A 22866-nucleotide genomic window follows, 5' to 3' on the forward strand; every position below is an offset into this window, starting at 1 on the left:
GTATCTATCTTTATTTTCACAATTTGACTTTAAGGGATTATCCCATTATAAACGCACGTGACTAAGACTCATTAACCTTCTTACATCAGCAAATTAACTGATGATCAAAGAATTACCCTTAATTAAACTACATTTATTGGTTCAGTGAGGGTTGGGGGAGTAAGCAATCTCATCTTAACACCATCCAGCTCTGACATAAAGCACGGTGATTTTGCTTGACACAGTTATACAGCTAGGTACATAAGATTTATTTCCAATACTAGAGGCAGCCAACTCTACATTTGTAGGAAATACTTGTAAAAGCTAGTTCCTGTCAATTACATTATTACATTTCAAAGAGGCCATAACCTAAAACAAGTGTATGTAGTGTTTTTGAATGAGCAGTTATCACAAAGCGAGGCTCACAGAAACTTTCCTTTCAGCTCAATTATAATTAAGTCTAAGGTTCCCTTTTAAAGTAATTTGGTGCAGCATGTTTACATGCATTAAGGATTGAGGTTAGGGCAGTTCTTAATTGTGAACTGCTGAATAATAAAGTGATACTTGGGTTCAATCAAAATAATTTTGCAAATGTTTCAGGTACGCTTTGTTGCCAAGGATATTGTTTCCATGTTATTTACAGATTGTCAGATATATCTTTGGCAAGTTTTGATATCTTAAGATTTAATTGTGACCATCCTAAGGTAAGATACTTTTTCATAACACAAAAGCAATAGGTTGGACATTCACAATGGCACAGAATAAGTTAAAAGCACCAAGAAAACAATCAGCAAACACATTACATTCTTAATTTCAATATACTGTAGTTCACAAAACCTTACCATGACCTGAAGAAAAACATTTAGCTTTAGTTCACTCTGAACGTTTAACTTTGCATAACTGCATCTATTCAGACTTGAGACACAGCATCACCCAAAGAAAGAAGCAGTGAAATGGAGTGATCTTGTATTTTTTTAAAAAACAGAATGTACATTGGAGGTTGCATTCAACAGGATTTCAGGAACATAGTTTATATCAAATAGTACTGATTGGAATAGATTGAAGTCTTGAAGATGGAATGTCAAAAGATGGCCTAAGTGCATATGAAAACCCATCTTTGATCAAGTGGGATGAGGCCTGGAAGCAAATATCAGAAGTGTGTTTTGATCCAGATAAAGAATAAAGAATCTTTGTGTTATAAAAAAGATCAAATTCATAAAATGAGGTTTACGGGGTCTGTGAAGAGCTACACTTCCTGTTCTTGGTTAAAGTATAAAACAGGCATGCTACAAATATTTTGGCTGCATTTCACCACTTTTGAGAACTACATCAGGTAGCAAAAACAGGTCGATCGATACTCACTACACGGTTGAAAAAAACTGTGATTGTTTCATAAGAGAATCTGCAACTATCACTGGAATAAATGCCAGATAGAAAAAATCGATAGCACGTTGAAAACCTATAATGTTAGGGGCAGGTGTGGCAGAAAATGCTCAGTGACTTTCGTTGGAGCTGCATACGAGGAGATCTTTGTGCAAATTAGGGTTTTGACTGTGTCTGTTTCGACTTCGAACAGACGAGAACATTATATTGCAGCCGGACACCTTGCATTTATGGAGCTGCTGGAGATGTACGGTTTTGTAATGAGCTCTGAAGGTTCCTTTGTTACTGTACATCTTCTGACAGATGTTGCACATAATCGGTGAGCCAGCAGAAGAGGATCGTATCAAGCAGTCAATCGGCTCATCAATTAGACCGGATATGTGGTGCAGTTTATCTTGCACTATCAAATCTGAACTCTCAAAGCCTTCATCATCCTCCACGGGTATACCTTCCTCACTCCCAGCATCCGAATCCCACGAATGGGCACTGCTTCCAGACTTGATGCTAGACGTGGTGCTAAGATCCAACACAGTGCCATCATCAATGCCATTGCCTCCGTGGGCACTGTTGTATTGTTCCTGAGTTTCATTGAGAGAAAATACAAAGTGGTCGCTTCTGCTCCTTCCTTTCAATAGCAATGAAGTCTGTCCGAGATGACCTCTAAACAAAATGTCTTCATAAAATTCTTTTGTTGCCGGGGCGGTGTTCGAGAAATTGTTCTGATTTTCATACGAGTCTTTGGTCAGAAGTTTGTGATGAAGATTGATGTTCGCACTGTGCCTGGGGATGATAGAAGCAGACAGGTCAAATAAATGAATCTCTATTTACAGGAATGAGATTAAAATGCAAAAGGTACAAACCTAACCTCTGTTTTTACTGATTTGCTACTGAAATACCTTGTTCCACTAAACACCAGCCATCTATTGGTACCTTACCCAAGTGGCTGCTTTTCACGTGCAAGTCAGTGTTGAGCTATTTGAAGGGCATCAAAAGTGCTTCACAGGATTTACTGTAAAGTGCATCGACTGCACATCTTGCAGCCAATTTGCACACTGAAACATCCCACAAACAGTCATGAAGTGAATGACTAATTTCATCTATTGGATTGTTGGTCCGGAGACCGGGAAAAAATTCCTTCTCTTTTTGAAATAGTTAAGCCTGGTGATGGGTTTCCGCAAGTTTCAGCTGACCCTCAAAAAAAGCCATGGGATCTTTAATCTCCACCTGAACAGGCAGATGGGACCTTGGGTTTATGTCTCATCCAAAGGACCGCACCTCAGACAATGCAACTCTCCTCCCAATGCTGTATTGGAGTGTCAGCCAAGACTTTAACCCACAACCTTCCAACTCCACATATGCAATTCCAAAAAGGGTCACTGAACCACAACTAGGAGTGCAACCCTTGGCATGTTCCTCTTGCTTCTCTTCCAGGAATGCTAAGTTTGTGTGTACACATTCCCACTATTTTACCCAGCTGTGAGTTCCTTACGCTGCACACAATGAGTAATTGATTCTGTAATAACCCAGTGTCTATGGCTCAGTATCACAAATTAAGCCAGAAATGTGATGTTTACTAACTTTAAAAAAAAGTTCCACTGATATAATCTCCACCTAGAGATATTGTTTTCAGAATTTGTCTTTATGGATACTTCCATTTTTGTCTTGTGTTGAATATGTATAAAAAAAGAAGATATTGCACAAATGTCCCTTAAAAGACCTGAACTGTCCGAATCTGCTCCCTATTCTCACCATATAAAATAGCCCTTGAAGCCAACGAAGGTGGTGAAGCCAAAATTCCAATAGGATTGTCTCAGGCACAGTTATGTTTTTGTACCTGGTCCAAGCACAAATAGTATTTGCCAAAGAAAAGTCCGTTCTCAGTTTTTTTTAATATGAAAACACGCAATTCAAAAAGTGATTTAAGAATATATGAATGTGATTTGCGAATCAGGTTTTTTTAAAAAAGTTTTAGGAAGTTTAGAAACACAAAAAAAAGCCAACGTTTCACTGACCTGTCTCTACTGCGCCGTGAAGGGAAAGCTGCGTTACAACCTTCAATTGTGCACATGTGCATCTCCTTCAGGTGCACATTTTTGTAATGTAATTTAACACTGTAAGAACTTTTAAACACCTTCTTGCAGACGTAGCAATAGTTAGGATTAGAGGTGCCCTGATTATCCCACATATTTGTGGCTGCCTGTGGGCAAATGCAGGCACTCACTGGTGGACCGTCAAGGGACGGCAAGCTAACTCTTTGATTCAGTAATAAACTGCCGAGGCCTCCATTTATCAGCCTCTGCTGCATTTCATTATAATTGGGATTATCATCTTTGTTTGTAGAATGTTCCTCTTGCAACCAACCTTCTGATTTAGTTACCACTTTCCCGCCATTGTCCAATTCAGTCTCCCTTTGCCCATCCTCAATGGATGAAACTATTACAGTCTTTGCACAAGGATTTCCATTTCCGATGCATTGCAGTCCATTCTCCAGCTTTCCATTCCCAGAATTGGCTTGAACATTAGCAGTTATTAAATCTTGCGGCTGCACTTTAAGACTCTGTTTTTCTCTGTCAGGCGAATACTCTCGGCTGCTTTCAATCTTTTCAGCAATACGTATTTCAAAATCATGTTTCAAGCTCTTAAACTCAATCTCACTTCTAAGTTGCAGAGGTGTGTCATCGTCTGAGATACCATTTTCAGCGCCGTCTATTTCTTCCACAGTTTCTTTCTCGATCTTGACAGGCATGCTGGATTTACGGGATTTCTTTTTTGGCACGACATCAGTTGATGGTTCTCCAGCTGAAAGTTGTTCTCGGACAGAAGCGTGTACAAGAGGCAAGGAAGGAAGTGGACTTGGAGTGATGGCGAGTTCAGCTGGTGTTACAAGACTCCGATAGAAAGGCAGAACTGGCTGTACAGTCTTCAGGTTTTGAAACAACATCCCACTGTGTCCAGCATGACAGACATTGCTCTGAACATGATGTTGAAGATTTGATTCTGCACAATTATTATCGAAACCTGTAACAGGTCGAGTGTCTGTGCCAAGATAGTTATTGATGTCAAGCCTTTTGTCATTTAGTTGAATGACGGTTGGTGAAGAATCGCTTCTCAGGTCCTTGTCACGATTGTTTTTCATCATTGGCATGTGCAGTCTGGGATTAGGATTGGAGCTATGTCGATTGCGACTACGCAGGGAACTGAAGACCATATTGCAACCCTCGATTGTGCAGCGATGTTTGATTTTCAGATGAACAGCATTGTAATGGATCTTCAATGTGCCTTTATCATAGAAGGTTTTATCGCATGCACTGCAATAAACACGCCCTTTCTTTGTTGCTGAATGAGGCTTTTCCACAGGCTTAATTTTGGTGGGAGAGGGCAGATGTGTGACTTCAGGCTCTCGGTTTAGTATGACACCAGCTGAAGGGGAAGCGACAGGACTACACTCACTTCTACTATCGTTCTTCAACTCCTGATTGGTACCGTCTTGGGAACTCTTGCTGCTGTCTTCAGCACTCTGAAATGAAGCAGGACTGGTACTTAAAAGATGACTCTTACTGGTAGGAATTTGAATATCTGGTTTGGTTTCCTGTGACCTATCCTCAGATTGATCAACGAGAAATCCATTGGGGGAGGTCCCTAACAGAGGCATGGGGATGGGATTAAAAAACTGAAAAGGTAACATAAAAGCCAGGTTATTCACAATGTTCTCAAAGTGATGAATGTTGTTTGAGTTTACTTTTTCCACATGAGTGGATAGGCCAGGGTTCCTTGTTTGGTTGCTGCTTTCGATAAATGCTCTGATATCTGAATTCGATTTGGTTGATGAGATTACTATGGAGTGACCCTCTTTCTCCTGAATAGCCATAAGTTCGACAATAGATTTAGTCTCTCCAAAACGAAGGAATTGGTGCAAAGAGACCATTTCTTCCTCGTACGTCATTATCGTCCAACGATCAAGTACCTTCCCTGAGACATCCTGCAACAAAAAACATTTGGATGGATTAAAAGCAACAATAAATATTGTAAGGCTTTGTCATTCATAATTATAAACCCCCTCCCTCCCCTGCAATTTACTTTAGTTTTTCTACATGGTATGAAAGGGCGTATTATACAACTGACAACCCATTAAAATACACCTTGCACCTTTGCTCAAAGCAATGTTCAATCAGTTCATCCCTTGACCAGCAACCAGCAACTCACAAGTCTCAGCCTGTCACGCACACCTGTCTTGATACATTTCTGACAAAGAACGCATCCAAAACATTAACCTCTCTCCTGTCTGTCTTTCAGATCTTAGTTGACTTGCTACAGATTTCCAGCACTCACAAAATCTTCTTGTGTCACTCAAAACTCTCTTGCCTTAGAATTGGCCCATTTTGTCAGCTTTAATTCAGGCCACTAGATGGAGTATTGTGCAGGAGGAAGGTATCCCATCTTGCTGAGGGAAAGTGGGAGGCAAATGCAGATTGTTAAACTCAATCTAATGAGTATGTTTATGCCTCTTTGATGTGGTATTGGGCTAGACATTTTGCCCAAACTGTTCCATTTTCACAGCTGTGGGAAGTTGCATCGTGAGTAACTGCTTGAACAGGAAAAATGGTGCAAAATAAAAAGAGGTATGTGGATGTTCAACCACAGGATGCAAAGTGCCGTTAACAGTTCAATACTGCAGCCCCTTGTAGAACCAAAACCTGTAGAGGGGTGAAGCAAAGCTCTGAGTCTTCTGATTGAGACAAAGATACCTTCAAGATCAATGTGTTTGGACTCTCTCCTGATCTTTCAAGATTCAGTCAGTACAATTTTGGATGATGTTCAAGATGACACCTGTGGCTTTGACCCAAAATAAACTTTGGTGTACATTGCCTGGGATCATATGATATTAGAATCTGTCTATTCCCATGTTATGCAGCATCAGAAACAAAAGTAGACACACCTTACTTTCAATTGAGAACATACAGGATAGAATCCGCCTCGATCAAAATGGATATTTCTTATCGCCAGTAAAATGCATTATATCCCATAAGTATGTCCTCTGACTTGGGAGCTACTTTTTAAAGTTTTAGACATCAGAGTGAATTTCAAACTGCACTATGTAATGGACCCCTTTACAATGTCCTTCGTTGCTTTTCCACTAACTCTCTAGTTGTACAAAGAGTATTTTGGAGATGGAGTATTTTGCTACAGTATGATCTACATATCTGACTGCCTTGCTGAACTGGAGAAACATGCTTTTAACATTGGCAAATATTCTTATTTTGCAATTTACAACAATAAAAAATGTCATCATCAAATAACTGACTTTCTTCAGTATCAATTCATCTGTAACTAATCATCAGTAATGGCTTTTAAATAAAATAGTTTTGCCTGTAGCAAATTTCAAGAGGAAATTAAATTGCATTTGAATTTGCTACTTTATGTAAAACAAATATATATATATATATAAAGCAGTGCTGCAAAACTGAAGAACAAGATCACCTATGTCAGAAAATGCAGAGATTTGTTTGTGCATAATGATGGAAAGAAATGTCTGCTATTGACAGAATAAAGATACCAATGAGTTTATATTGAGCCAAAAAGTAAAAATCTGCATTTTTTTCCCCACACAAGATTCACAACTTCCTCATCCCTCTAACCTAATCACAGCCGAATAACATTTATGCTTCATTAAATGTTTTTATGTGACTTTTTATATTGCATCAATTACCTGCAGTATATAACCACGAATGTAATCCTGGAGCGTCCATCCCAGTGAATGCAAGATCTGAAGTACTTCTTCCTGTTTAAGTACACTGAACAGGCGATCCAGCAGAATTTTGAGGCGGATTGGAACAGCCTGGGTACCATACAGCATTAAGCTACTAATGTCAAAAACCACATTGGATTGGACTATCTCCACTTGACTGTGCTGATATAGGTGATGGACACGTAGTTTGTCCAGGGCTGAAAATTAAATCAGCAAACAAACATTAGTATTAATACACTCTCCTGAATTATGGTAAGGATTGTTAAAAAACAACCATATTGACAGTTGAAAAGTGTTTGGAAACAATGATGGGCTGAATTTCCATGTCGCTTGATGGGTCATGCTTTTGGTATTGTTGGCTACTAGTAGGATTTCCCCATTACAATTGCTCATCTCAAAAAGCACTGCGTGTAACTCCGACTGAAATTTTAGCCCATGAATGTTTTGCAAACAGTCTTTCAAGTCAATCATATGATCAGCTTGTTGCCTCATGATTTTACTTAAGATACAGAGGAATATTAACCTAGGTAGCACTTCTACAGTAAACTCCTGTTAAGTTGGCCCTTGCTTAACTTGTCACTAACCATTTAATTCATCATGTCAATATCCCAGCATATTTATGGATTTTTATATATATGCTTAAATCGTCACTCCTGATAACTCATCACTGGGCCTTTTTTCCTTGGAGCGACAACTTATCAGGAGTTTACTGCATTTACCTCCCATTACTGTTGATGCAAATAGAAACCATTGGGACAGACCAGCAATATGAACTCTGGCTGACCCACAGTAAAAGGTCTACCAATACCATATTCTCTCATGTTGCTCCCACTGACTTGCTGCTGACTGCTAATCCTAACTAACAAATCATTAATCCGGATTGTGATCAGTCTGGGCCTGCTTGGATTAGTGACTCTGTACTGTATTGTATTTTACTGTAAGATAATACAGGCTAATTTTTTTTCCGTTTAACCGTTTATTGAAAGAGTTTCCTAAAAAATAAATGCCACTGGGCGGATATTCTGAGCATCGAGATCAGCTCTGTATGTTCACATCCAAAGGTAGACGTGCCAAATACCACCGACAGCAAAACATACAAGTTATGGCAAGACATTAATTGGATGTGTGTTTAATTCAAGTGCTTCGCTTACCATGTACCACCCACCCATGTTTACATTGGTCACATTGACGCAAGTTGATCTTTCCTGGTTGAAAACATTCACAGTTGCAGTTCACCAGTGTGCAGCGGATGGCCTGTAAATAAAAAAAACAATGTGCCAAAAGTATTAATTCCTCATTAAACACTTATACCACAAGTTGCAAGTTACCATAAAATACATGCCTGCAAAACACACATTTTTGTAGTATTGTCCTGTATAAAATTACATTACAACATTTTAGAAATCAAAATTTAAGCAATGAACGTTTCACTTGTTTAACTGTTTGCCAAAATTCTTTATAATTTCGCTAAATTGAAGCTGCCTGGGTTGCCTTGATTCAAATTGGAGGCCCAGTGACCTTTAATTAGGAATTACCATATAAAAAAATACCTTATTCAATACAGATTGTTAAAATCATTCATCACTTTATACAAACACTTTCTTAGGCTGTGGCGCATGGGAAAACCATGCACATATTCAGTCTCTTGTTACAAGTAAATACTCCAGGTTTTATGTAGCAAAGAGTTGGACGCATTTGAATCTCGCAGTGAAAATCAGTACTTTGGCAGACATTGTTTCTAGCAGTTGGTTCATTTATCTTTCAACTGCTCCTCAGTTCTGCGTGCTATTTTGGACTTGAATTAATGCAATCCTTCAGAACATGTTTAAGCAATTGCAATGTCTTTAAAAACACAACACACTAACATAATTTCCAGGGTTAAACATGAAGCTGTCTGAATTAAATTTTTACAATTTAGTAGTACGCAAATACATTTTAGTTTCTAATAAGAGTGACTCTCATTAAAGATCAATTACTAAAATTCTTTCCTCCCGACTTGCCAACACCTGAAAGATACGCAATTTTCATTTGAAACGATAAAACAATCTGTGTGACCGAACTTCTAAAAATGGTTAAAATCCTAATCACTATTAGGTCCACAATGAGCCTACAGAAATTAATATAATCCCATTACACAGAGGACTTCCTTGTTACTTCTAAAGCATATTAGTAATTATGGAAAAAACATCCATGCTATTGTTTTAAGTGTTGAAGCTGGTTTATGTAGTTTGTAATCTCGGTTATCTGGTTTTAAACAACAAAGGATTTGCTTGAGACTGTGTTAACAGCACTTGAATGATCTATCAGTTCATGTAGATAACATGGAGATTTGTGCATTGATTTGCTGTTTGTTCCCTGTAGCTTATGAAGCTGATTTTCAGCTATGTGTTTTTTTCCCCCATTGAAGGTACAGTACAGTGCAGTGAAGAAAAAGCAAGAATCTCAGGGAGGGCAAGTGAAAACCAATCACTAGGGACACTCACTCCTACATTTGATTCAAATCTGTGTTCCACACCAGCAACTGTATATTGATGTTTCCAAGGGCTGAAGATTTCACTGCTGCTATCTAAACAAATACAATGCTTTTCAAAGCCATTCAATCCCTCTACCATTCTCATTTCATCAATTATTTTATGCACTGCGCTGAAAGGGCTTGAATTCAGAAACTTAGAACATTTGTTTTAACTCAGTTTTCTACTGATTGCAAACGTCAAAGAATTCATACATCATCTGAGTTGGCAGTGTCATCCACAATGTATAATGTCCACAGTCTAGAAGCACTAGAAGACTAGCTGTGTTTTGAAAAAAAAGTTTGGCTATGTTCATAGCCACAGAAAGTCTGAAAAACACTTGCCTATTGATAATGATGACAATATTGTTTTTTTAACAAAATGGTAATGCAACCCAGATCATGTAAGTAATCTGGGTAATATTAATCCAATTAAGGTAATAATGTAAATACTAATGTTTAACTTGTACCTAACCTGAAGAAAGCTTGGAGAACTAACAGAACTTACAGAACTAACAGAAGAAAGCTTGGAGAAATTCATGTTTTTACTTAACGTGCAGATTCTCTCATTAGTTTGCCATGAAATGTGAAACAGATGTCCAGGACTCTGATACTTATGGAGGATGTTATTTCACAAAGCAATGTTTAAACAATTCTTCAAGGCAGAAAGAAACTCTACAACACATTGATTCATGAAACATATGGACAGGACCTTGGTTACTACTCGAATGCATGGCTAAAAAGCAACTGCACACAAATGAGCCAATATATATACCAATATAATTTAAGCTGCAATAAGTTTTGTGTAGTAAACTAGAGAAATTCCACCCAGGTGTAGATTTGCTCTATTTATTTAGCATTTTAGAGCACTTAGAATTTGGAAAATTGCTGAATTCAGTCTGAACTTTGAAATAGTTTTTTTCTGCAGTTCTTAAAAGAACCAACAGAAAACCTACTTTAATAAAAGTCTGTATTTAAGAATTTGCCAAATTCTGACCACGCTAAAATGCTACCTAATATAAATCTAGGTCCAGATAGAATTTCTCCCCATAAGTGTCTAAAGTCTAACAGGTTCATTTAGCAGTCAAAATTACACATCAGTAGAAGTGTAAAATGGACAGTGAGTCATTGATTGAACATTAGCAGTTCCTGAGTTGATTGTTGTTCCACATTTCCTAACACGAGAGAAGTCCCTTGCTTTTACGTTCACTGCTGTGGAAGTGGGATAATGATATTTCCTTCACAAAGTGCATGTGAAAGATGATACATTTTGGTTGTTGCTGGGTTGCTGAGATGAACAAAACAAATGTTGGGTTGGGTGAACACTCTCCTTTAGAAGCCCAAAGATTTAGCCCCCAAAAAGGAAATGAAAATCTTCTCTTTAAGATAATCCTTGCATTTGATATAGTGCCTATTACACTGCAATGTCTCAAATTGCATTATAATAATTACTGTTAAGCTTAGTGACAGTGCGTATGCACACAAAATACAACATCAATTTGCACACAGCATAACCTACAAGCCACCAAGATGTGAATGACAAATTTAGCTTGAGGATTGTTGACTAGGACACTTTGAGAAACTCCCATCTCTTTTTGAATAGTATCATTGATTCTGTAACATCCACCTTGACAGATTTGGCCTTAGTTTTAAAGTTTCATTCGCAGGATAACAATTCTGTCAATGTAGCTCTGCTTTGTTGTCTGAGCTTGAGCTCAAAGGTTGCGACTTGAGGCTTGAACTTACAATCATCTGATCCAGAGGTAAGAGTGCTTAGCTCCTGTGAAACGTTACATGAATCCGAGATGCAAACCTATTGGAAATTTAGGACTAACTGTTCTTAGGTTAGGAATGGGACTCAAGGAAATAAAGGGATTTAAATCTTAGACTGGAGTAATGGTAAAGGGTTGTGGGAGGAATTTTTTTTCAGTGGCTTGGTGTGAGCCACTTTCTAGTTTGGAGAGATTAGATGCACAGTCAATTCACTTTACAGTATATTCTGTGAAGCGCTTTGAGACGTCTCAAAGATGTGATAAGGCACTATATTAAATGCAAGGATTATTATTATTATTTGAATGTCTACACATGCAAGTGTTTTCTTGTTTGTACTTTTAGTCAGTCAGTTCCAGGTCAAACCATCTGATTCAAAGTGGTGTCATTAATAGCACTAGAGTCACATTACAAAATACTGTTCCTGTTCATATCTACTCGGTAGAGATTATCTTAAACTCTCAAAAGTAGGGGGAATCCTGCATTACAGTTGATTGTGCCATGTTTGATGCTGTCATGCATACTTAACCAGCACACTACAGTATCACTTTTCACTTCACTTAAAACATTCTGTCCATTTAAAGTTCAGTTAAATGTCATATATATTAACTTTCCATTAAATGCAACTGATGTTATCAACAGTGGAATAAGTATGTGTGCACCTCTTGTGATGCCTTGCAAATTTAGGTCTGGGCTGAATGATTAGGTTTAACCTATTGCTTGGTTCCATCCTTGATTTGGCAACGTCACATACACATTCCTGTCATATTCAATCTGCTGAACTCTTTCTGCTCAGTTACTCAGCTTACCTGAATGTCTCATTCTGGCTGAATATCATGAGCAACGTGGATTATTGAGAGCAGGGTAAAGCCATCTCATACATGTCACACCAGTCAAATTACAATGTTAACAGAAGTGTTCTGCTAGGAATAGGAACTGGACATCCAGAACAAAAAAAACAAATTATTTGCAGAAAGTATTTTGGCAACCCAGTTGGCTGAAATAAAGCAGCCCGGAATTCTGCCATCAATACTAAGAGCCAAGACACGATTACTTTGAAAGGCAAGAAGCATATTGAAATGCTAAAATTTTAAAACTTTACATCTTGCTTCTGGATAACAATCTTTGCATTCAATGTGGTTGTTTGCAGTTCATCGAGATGTCTCAAAGCGCTCCACAGGATTTATGGTAAAATGTAGTGACTGTGTATTTGTAGGTGAATACAGAAGCCAATTCGCATCAGTACTGTAACAGTTATCTTTAGAAATTTTCTTAGAACAATTGTTTTCCTGTGGTTCCATACAATAAAGCACCAATACATTGACCTTGTCAATAGCAGCATGGACCAAGGAAAGCCCACTTTCCCCATCTAGCCTGCTCCTTCCACAGATCATGTCATATTGATCCAAGTATTAAATCCACCCCGCATTACCCCTCAATCTTCTGATGAAACAAATGCTGCCTGATCATCAAAGGTATTCAAGTGAAACAGAAAAATGTTACAGTTAGTTAATGTTACATTGCTTGTTATCCCACAGAAGCATTTCACCAGAAGTCACAGCACAGGGACCACAGAGTAAAATTGTCCGCATTTCGCAATTGACAAACCACTCTAGGCAATAAGCTTTTACCATTGAAATGGAATGGGTCGTCTGTTCTACACCCATGTCAGAGACGAGTCACAAACAAAACAACACTGGGAGGAACAAAGGGAAATTGGGTTTTGAGAAGTAGAGACAAAAAAAGCAATACAAGTTTATACTGGTGACAAGTCAGGTCACTGTGCTCACCGCTGATAACAGCACTTAAGCACTTATCGCCAATGTCAATTAGGCTGGGAAAAAGCAATTTTCCTTGTGCCTGAGAATTTCCAGCAATGGGGTGTTCAGTCATTGTCTGAATAGGTGTAAAGCTTCAGATCTGTGCTATAAGTCCTGCGGTTTTGAAGAGTGCGCTGACAATTCAGTGATTAGCAAAATTTGTCACTGCGATTTTAACACTGCCTTCTTAACAGAAGGAATGTTACATTTATTACATTAAGTTGTATAAATGGTCACCTGCTCAGAATTAGGTCTGAAATGAAAGACATACTCCCACCAACCATAATTCTGGTTAACACTCGTGCAGACGCAAGAATCAAAGATTAGAACAACAATAAAATTACATTTATAGAGCGCCTTTCACGTCGGGAGGACGTCCCAAAGTGCTGAACAGTCCGGTGTCGGGGCCCGAGCATGGGGGAGGGGGGTAGTGTAGGGATGAGGGACGGCAGAGAAGTGGGAGGGAGACCAAAGGCACGGTCAAAGAGAAAGTTCTTGAGACCAACCTTGAAAGAGGCAAGGGAGGAAGCGAGGTGAAGGGACCGTGGGATGGAGTTCCAGAGTGTTCAGAAGGAAAATTAAATGTCCATGTTAGAGATTCAGTATCATAATATTGGTCGAGATATATTTTTAAGTCTGATTTGTTATTTTTGTCATGCTCAACTGATTGAATTATGTATCTTGGGGCTGGCCCAGATCTGAACCACATTTGTTCTTAGGTGGGGTGGGAGATAACCTGGGACGAGGCATTATAGCTCTGCACTAGAGGGTAGGTATGGATGACGGCACTGTATTGTGGCTCAGATGAAAGAATATGAGCTGCCTCTTAATACTGAGATTACAGCTTAGAAAGAGGGCCTTGGGATATGATTTTGGGTTTTGCCACAGAAATCACAGTTTTTTTCATCAGTTCACTCACAATAGTTAAATGCTGCAGTGTTATAAGGAGAAATCAGCACTTGATTAATTATAATAATACTTGCATTGACATTGCGCCTTTCACGTCACAATGATGTCTTCAAGTGCTTCAGAAGTTGTACTGTGAAGCTTAGTGACTGATTTGTAGGCAAATGCGGGAGCCAATTTGCCCACAGCAATGTCCCACAAATAGCTAAAAAAGGGAGTAATCAATTATTTTCTGGAGGAATTGTTGGACAGGACACTGGGAGAAACTCCCTTCTCTTTATGAATAGTGCCATAGGATCTGTAACGTCCACCCGATCAGGGAGAAGAGACCTCAGTTTAACATCTCATCCTAAAGACAGCAATTCCACCCCCAGCACTGCATTGGATTGTCAGCCCCTTAGACTATATGAGTCCTGGTGCTTAAACCTACAAACTTCTGATTCAGAGATGAGTGTACTTCTAACCGAGCCAGGCTGACATATTCCTTTTGCAATATTTTAAACAATGCATTACAATTTTAAAAGTAGCTATGTAATTTCTATATTAACGCAGGATGTTGTTGGTTGATATGTTGTATTTAAATGATTAATTTAAATTGATTAATTTTAAACACATGTTTACTTACTCAACACTATTTTAACGTCTAAAGTTTTGCACATCGGGTGTCAGCCTGACTCGTTTGTTAGCACTCTTGCCTCTGGGTCAATAGGATGTGGGCTCAAGCCACATGTTGGGACTTGAGCTCTTAAGTCTAGTCTGACAATGCAGTACAGTAATGGCTACATTGCTGGCGGTGACATGTTTCAGATAAGACGTTAAGAAAACCCGACGTTGCATCTGCTTGTTCAGGTGGAACTTAAAGATTCAATGAGACTGTATGAAAATACTATTTTGAATTTGCGCAACACCATAATTTTGAAAGTAACCACAGTACAATTTTATATTTTAAACACAGAATGCCTACAGGATATATTGAACTCAAAATTAATAGTTCCTGGCCAACAATCTTTCAGCTTGATCAGCCATTTACATCATGGCTATTTGCTTCCACAATTGGCTACCTCACGGGCCTACAATTATTGAAGTACGCTTTGACATGTTTCAACATGTGATGGCACTATAAAATCNTTTTTTCCTTCATTTCAAATGCTTCAATGTTTTGCTGTATTCTGAGAATTACCAACCTTTCTTTTGGTTCCAGCTGATTTTACTTCAATGCGTGCTAAGTACAATTAATAGACAGTACTACACAGTAGGAAGGTGATGAGGTGTTTTTAAAAGGTTAGAATAAATAGATGCACCTTGACTCTACAAGATTAAAAAAGTGAGAATGAAGAGACAAAAGGCAAAGCTTGCAGATGCTCAAATTATATTTTAGTCTTACAGCAGCTGTACTGTATTAAAGCTAGTGTAAATAATAAATAAACAATCCTTGCATTTGATACGGCGGCTTTCAAGTCAAGAGTACTCTTCAAAGCGCTTCACAGGATTTACTATAAAGTGCAGTGACTGTGTATCTTGGGAGGCAAAACAGAGTAGCTGTATTCCTTTATATTACTGCATTCTTCAGTGTCATACTATGCAATCTGAAAACAAAGAAAGATGACCAGGCCAGAGAAATGAGTTTCCCTGGACTTCCAGACAATCCGTGGATTAAAAGAGTCACTTACAAAACACACTCGGGTCTGTTTGAAACCAATAGACACAGCACCTGTTACACAAATGTTATTTCTGGCAGTTTAAAGTGAGCATTTAAAATGATAGGTTAGCTAAATTGTTAATAAGTGTAAGCACATTAATATAGGTGCAAGAGGTTTCGATTTGTCGTAAGATTAATTATGAAGTGCTGTTTTTGCCACATATCACAATGTGGTGAAGAACATTTTTAAGAAGCAGTTTTGAAGGACCATGAGCTGAACTCACCCTAGAGCATATTTTTTAATTTATTCCCAAAAGATCATTCCTATTGATGCCACAAACATAAGATACTTGTTAAATTGAATAGTTAAACCAACTACAGTATATTCTGATGCATAATCCAGGCTATAAAACTACAAAGGTTTAATTTAGAATATGTACATTGCAGAAATAATTCAGTACTCTTCTATGTACACAATTCACATCTAAAGTCAGTTGGATTGAAAGGCACTAGCACTATGTAGCAATGAATAATCTGTTCCTTTACCTGGACAGCAACTGAATATCACAATACTCGCTCCTATTTTCTCCCTCTTTCTCAGCATGGAGTATTATTAGTGTGACCCTCTTTAACCGTATAACATTGGGAACTGAATCACAAGCTTTCTTTGCAGATGAAATTTCTACTTAAAATATGTAACTTGGTTAGAGCACAGTGACGATGCAAATTAGCTTAAGAATATTTGTACTGCACAGTTAAAATCTGCACATCGATAAAATTGTTAGAAGTGGTGTCACATCCCATACCACTAGCACATTTTCCATCAATTAAAACGCTGTAGCCCATTCATGCCACTTGATATTGAGCAATGTATTTATGTGACTTCTGAGTAAGATAGTCCCTTGAGAAAAGCCTAAGTACATGTAATGGGTTTCAATTGCATACATGGTAAAGATTTTTAGTTTAGCATTTAAGTGCTTTCTAAAATCAAAACATCCTATTGCAGTGCTAACAGTTATTAGTACAATGAACTCATGAATTCTATTATTGATGTTAGGAATATAGTTTAACATATATAAAATTGTAAATAATGCTGTGATTTACCTGAAAAAAATAACATTATAGAAAAGCTTGGCTGTATCCTTTTGGTAGTCAGGGAGTTTGTTAGATAAATTTAGAGATGGTAAAAATTGCAGTGGTATTACAGTAAACACTAAACTACAGTGACAATTAAATATATCTGGGCTTTTGTTTAAAACATCTAAATTCAGAAACAGATGGTAACAATTTTTATAAGCCTGGAGCCTCCAAAGGAAAACGACTCATAAGATGCTCTCACAATTTACAAAACCCAAATTGTTCTGTTGCGTAAGTCCACTGCAACTAACTTGTAGGTATTTTATTATCTCACTTCACAAGGAAGAAGATTGGGGAATTTCGACGAGGGAGTTAATTTTCTGCTAAAGATTCACAAGTGTGAAGACAGTACGATAGGAACACAATCATTTTTCGTACAACAGGGTTGGAGATGTAAAGGGCTCGAAATCAGAAGCAGCTCTGCACAAGATCCTGCTGTTTTTTTGATGCAAGAAAGTTAAATATTTAATGGAAGCTCTCAACCACTGCAGTTTTAATTATCCAGCTGTAAAAAAAATATTAAATAGCAGAAGAAGCAACAAATCCAATGTTATTTAAACTAATCCACAAGTAATGAGTTTTGTAAAACAGAGACCACATATGTTCTACGTCAAATTCCTCTGTGGTCAAGTCACACTATACTGGGCTTTTCTGTACATTAGAAGCTGACAGAGCCAGAAAGGCAAATAAAGGGGAATTCTATCTCCCCAAACACTGGGAAAAGAGAGGAAATTCCATCCATGGTGTACTTCAAATAGCTTGGTGGCCATTTTATATTTACAAGAGCAAGATTTTGTGTAATATATGTAATTAAATTGTAATGCTACCTTGGTCAGGTTCCTCAATGAAAAATGCATTCCAGTGACTGGAGCTCTCTCTCAGGTGCCACAACCGTGAATATAAAAGGAGACTTAAAGTGCAAACAATAGCTTAAATGACACATTCTATCAAGATTTAAAACATTAAGTTTGTATTATGGCTTGCACAAAAAAAATCTGAATCCTACTTTCATTTCTTCCCTTCAGAATTGCTGCATATACTGTGCACAATTGGCTCCCGCATTTCGCCTAAAAATATACACTTTACAGTATATTCTGTGAAGCACTTTGAAACATCTCAAAGACGTGATAAGGCGATATATCAAATGCAAGGATTATTATTATACACATTTATGATTGATGCTATTAACAACAAATTACATTTGGATAGCTCCTTTCACATCGGGAGGACATCCCATACATCTAACTTCAAGCGCACTGATACACTGTCCGGCATGAAGGGCACTATATAAAGCAAGTTGTTGGTGTTGTACTGTTCTAACTAATAATCTACAAGCTATTGGGCTGTAGCTTCTGTCCTCCCAACAAAAAGCAAAGGCAACATATGTTTAAAGCAAAATAAAAATGATGGTGGAATTTTATTTCTCCAATTTCCAAAATCAATCAATTTTGATAACTCTGCCCCCATGCACAACACCTTTATCATCAAGTTTATCTTAACAATACTTAATAATAAGCACAGTATGTATGTCATGTCTTAGGAATTGCTGAATAGCTTACTGTAGGTCACAGACAAGAAACAAAAAAGCAGCGTATAAATCTTAAAACGTTGATAACTCTGTCAAAATTTGGCAACTACATTTAAAAAGAGATTTTTTTTAATCATAATAAAAAGTTTTCTAATATTTTCTGTCCAGCTAATCTATAACCTTGCTCTGTTGAAGTCACTGTGAAGTCTAAAAGAAATAATGCAAGAAATTGAATAATAGTTGAAGGGGTTGGTGGGGGTGGGGGTTGGGGGAAGAGAGTCAGAATATCAGACCAGAATCTTAAGAGTGAAATGTTTTGAAGAATCACAAATCATGACTATATTTCTCAAGCTTCTGACATACTCTCCTTTCACCCTGGCCACCTGCTAGGGATTTAGTTCCCCAATGGCTTCGCAGACATCTTTATAAATATCGTTCAAATTGCAAACAAGCCAATTATCCAAAAAGTTCAGATTGATGACTGAGAAAAGAAAAGTGGCTCAGAATTCTGCACATTGCATGTTTCTTTCTTATTCTACATTCTTCTTCTGTATTCCTAAATTATCAGGCATTGAAATTTCAATGGAATTGCAATATGAAATAAACAAAAGACCAACATAGTCATTTCAAATTTCACAACTACAAATAAGTAATTGGCATTTTATGTTGAGATAATTAACTGCACAATATTTCATGCCTCTAAACAAATGATTGAAGCTACTTTGATCGTGGTTCCTCAAGTTGAAATACCACTGTCCATCTCAATTATCAGCTTATATGTTAGTCTTTGATACTGATATATGGCCATTTACTGACTCAAACATCTTGGTGCACATTGTAGAACTGGGCAGAAAAAATGAATACTTCTCAGTACTTCTCTGCATTTTCCTACCGCTCTATTATAACACATTCTATGAAGATTTAAAACATTAAGTTTGTATTATGTCTTGGACAAAATATCTTAATCCTACTTTCATCCCCAAATGAAAGTTTGCTTAAAGCGCTCAGAGATTCCGTCTGGCGTGAAAGGTGCTACATAAATGCAAGTTGTTGTTGATTTCTTCCCTTCAGAATTACTGCAGATAAATTTATGATTGGTATTATTCAAGCAAGTTTCCTGGGCTAATACAATTGAACTCAGGTGGCAGTGCCTCAGGTTTGCTCATACTTAGTATGTGGATTTTGAATGTGTACTCCATAGAATGTGTGCTATAATATACCATAAATATTTTTGGAATCTCTTGCTATTGAATCCACATAGTGTGTTTTGCCCACAAAATATACAGTCAATTCACTTTACAGTGTATTCTGTGAAGCGCTTTGAGACTTCTGGAACACATGATAAGGTGCTATATCAAATGCAAGGATTATTCTATTATTATTAACACTGTTTATGCATGGAAGGACTCAGTTTTCCTATTCAGCTACATTATTTACACACACCAATGGAGAAACTTGAGATACCAATTGCTAGAAAAATATCTTACAGAAATACAATATGGAATGGCTTATCAAAGGGGATTGGAATAAACTCAACTCTATCACAGTCTACATAAACATGTCTCAGTGACTAAAAGTATAATCACAATGACTAAAAGTCTAACCCTCCCATGCTGCTGTAGGGGCCTCCTACATCTAAACTTTCGTAAACAAATTTGTGACATTAATAGCACATTTTGGCAGGGCTTCATTCTTAAGATCCATTTATTTAAGCAGGCACTAAAACTATGCATACTAAACTAAATTAGACCTGCAGGTAAAACAGTTGCATCTGTTTTGGACTGAACAGATGGCGATTCATAGTCATGCATGAAACGAGATTTAACTCTTCCAGTTCAGTAATGCCAATGGGCTTTTTTTCCCCCCTCCCTCCAAACAATAAAGGAATAAAAGAACGATGAGACCTTGAGTAGCTTTTGAGTTTTTCCAACAAAAACTTTCACCCACGAATTAAATTAAAGAGCAGTGAACTTGCCTGAATCTCAAATTCTTTGTGAATATATTAGTAGTGAAGTCTGTATTAACCTTTGCAATTTTTAAACGTCCTGGTAATTAACAAACTTTGCTCTCCATGACTGCTGGGTGCAGACTTAAGAGTAGAAAAGAAAAAAGTAAAATGGAAAAAAAATTGGGTGGGTTGAGGGTAGGGGTTGGGGGGGGGGGGTGGAAAGGAACAGCAGGCAAACAACTAGCTCCCACAGATGTGGGGGAATGTATGAAGCATTTAGCAGAAAAGCAAAGTAACTTTCCAAATTGAGCCATCAGACAGACAACTCGTGGACTTGCTGAAGAGGAGCCAAGATGCCAAATGACACGCTGTCGCCTGTTTCTTGGATCGCTGCTTTGGCTTCTGCCACAATAGGGCTTTTCTGTGGGATTTTTCCCCCCACCCCCCCCCCCCCCAAAAAAAAAAAAAACCCCTCAGCCAGAAACAGGCGAAAAAGACTGTGGCAGTTTTGTGGTCACACCGAAGAGTGCTTAAATGAGAAAAACATGTTAGCACACTGCGTATCAGAAAGTTTAGCCGGGAGCTATGCGCTGATTAATATCAGATCCTTTCTTTCCGAGACTCTGGATGATGATCTTGTCACATCTGGGCTGACAAATCCTTACACAAGGCTCACCCACAGCCGGAGCGGCGCAGAATGCGCTACAGGACAAGTTGGAGCAGTGAACACAACACCAGGAGCGCAACTGATGTGGCACCAACGAAACCGACCGCTATCAGCACAACAGCTTAAAAGAAAATAACATCTGCACACATCTCTCTCTATACACACACACACACACACACACACTTTGCACACACATAAAAAGACAAGGCAAACGGTTTAAACGCAGCTTTCTCTTGAAGGCGGGATGGTTGCACCCCAAGTCCAAGAATGCTTGAAACAAGTCAAAAGAAAAAATAAGAAAAGATCTAAGCTATCAAGACCAGAAACGGTTCCAGCAATTCAGAACACACATGATCCAGTGCAAGGGATTTTTTTTCTTTCTCTCTCTCTCTCTCTCTCTCTCTCTCTTCCCCCCCCCCCCCCACCACCACTCTCCCTCTTTCTTTCATCTTTCACTTGAAAACTATTTTGTCCAGTAAAATGTTTTCATGCCCCCAATTCCAGGGTTCAATTCCCACACGTCCTCACTGGTGCACGAGTCGAAAGGTAGAAGTGTTTGGAGCGATTGAGATTTTTTTGTGTGTGTGTGTGTGTGTGACGAGCAAAAAAAGGCTGTATCTGGCTGGAAAAAGAATAAACGATGAAAAAGGCCTTTTTTTTTTCTTTTTTTTTGCAATTCAACTGGCACCGAACTGGCGACTTAACAGGTAGTTTCCACCTGGAGACGATGATGGTTCAATTGCTTACTTACCTCGGACATTCTTCACGACTCCTCTACTTCCACAGCCACCACACAGTTTGCCATTCCTCAACGATTTTTTTTTCTTTGCATGCTCTCTCTCTCTCTCTCTCTCACACACAGGCACAGCACAACACACAACACAACACGCAAAAAAAAAAAATGATCTGCATCAATATTCTTCCTGTCTGTACAAGTTGCCAGCAACACGTCGAATGTGGCTTGAATCTCAGCTGCAGTTCTGCTCAGCCACTGCACAGGGGAGTGGAATGAGATTCTCCTCCCACTCTCTTGTGTTCTCCAGAGTTATGAGGCTGGATGTGCTTCTCACCTCTGGAGCAAACTCTCACCTCACAGCCCCCCCCCCCCCACCACCCCCCCCAGCCCAGTGTGTGCTGAGCAATGCCTCTTGAGTCACAGGGCAGTCCCTTCACAGCTGGTTGAAACAGGGCATGACACTCACTCATCTTTCACAGAGATTTGATCAAAAAGAATCGCAGAAGCTTTTTGTTTTGGAGGGGGGGGGGTGGTGGGGGATGGGGGGGGGGTTGTTTTTGGGGCATCCTGTGAAATGCAGTCAGAACAACAACAACAACAACAAGATTCCATTTATTGAGCGCCTTTCGCGTCGGGAGGACGTCCCAAGGCGCTGTACTGTTGGGTCAGGACCCGAGCAAGGGGGGAAATGAACAGATTGTCCTTCAAACGGTGGCAGCTGGAATCAATGCAGTTAAAGCTTTTTTTGTGGGGGGTGGAGAAAAGCATCTTTTTTCACCTTTTCCTTTGCAAAAAAAAAAGCCACATGGATTACACTAAAGTCGGCTTTACAACCCACCCACTCTGCGATTGTCGTGTTTTTTTTCTTCTGGCTGTTCGTACAGCACCTCTGAACTGCTTTGACGTTCCCAAATTCATTTAACTTTCTACGTCCAGTCCGCAGAGAATGTTTTTCCAACAGGGAAAACGACTTTGGATCATCGGCGAGGTGTGCTCCCAGATAATAAAAAAAGAGAACAGCTAATTGCACGCCTTGAGATGAATAGAAAGGAAGGGTAATGTAGTGTTTAATCTCTGCATTGACAGCTGTGAGACAGG

At 38.6% G+C, this 22866-nt stretch overlaps 1 protein-coding gene across 3 annotated transcripts; it reads right to left on the minus strand.

Annotated features, from left to right (window-relative positions):
- Positions 1-820: 820 nt before the first annotated feature.
- Positions 821-21892, minus strand: bnc1 (basonuclin 1). 3 transcript variants are annotated; one of them, XM_007907041.2, is made up of 5 exons: positions 21784-21892; positions 8260-8362; positions 7070-7305; positions 3375-5341; positions 821-2142 (listed from the first exon to the last, which is right to left on the minus strand). In XM_007907041.2, the coding sequence occupies exons 1-5, from the start codon at positions 21790-21792 to the stop codon at positions 1473-1475; spliced, it is 2985 nt and encodes a 994-aa protein (XP_007905232.2). In that variant the 5' UTR covers positions 21793-21892; the 3' UTR covers positions 821-1472. The 3 variants fall into 3 exon arrangements, with proteins under 3 accessions (XP_007905232.2, XP_007905240.2, XP_007905250.1); XM_007907059.2 differs by having other exon boundaries at positions 2050-2142; positions 3724-5341; XM_007907049.2 differs by lacking the exons at positions 7070-7305; positions 21784-21892 and having other exon boundaries at positions 8260-8341.
- Between the last annotated feature and the right edge of the window lie 974 nt (positions 21893-22866).

Source organism: Callorhinchus milii, unplaced genomic scaffold, assembly GCF_018977255.1.
Source record: "Callorhinchus milii isolate IMCB2004 unplaced genomic scaffold, IMCB_Cmil_1.0 Scaffold26, whole genome shotgun sequence".
Classification (NCBI taxonomy): Eukaryota; Metazoa; Chordata; class Chondrichthyes; order Chimaeriformes; family Callorhinchidae; genus Callorhinchus; species Callorhinchus milii.

What these genes read in the sequence shown, in the direction of transcription:
- bnc1 (XM_007907041.2), bottom strand. An exon ending in ACATGGGTGGGTGGTACATG is followed by an intron (nt 7,306 to 8,259) that starts GTAAGCGAAGCA and finishes TTTAATTTTCAG; the next exon opens with CCCTGGACAAACTACGTGTC. An exon ending in TCACGGCGCAGTAGAGACAG is followed by an intron (nt 2,143 to 3,374) that starts GTCAGTGAAACG and finishes TATCATCCCCAG; the next exon opens with GCACAGTGCGAACATCAATC.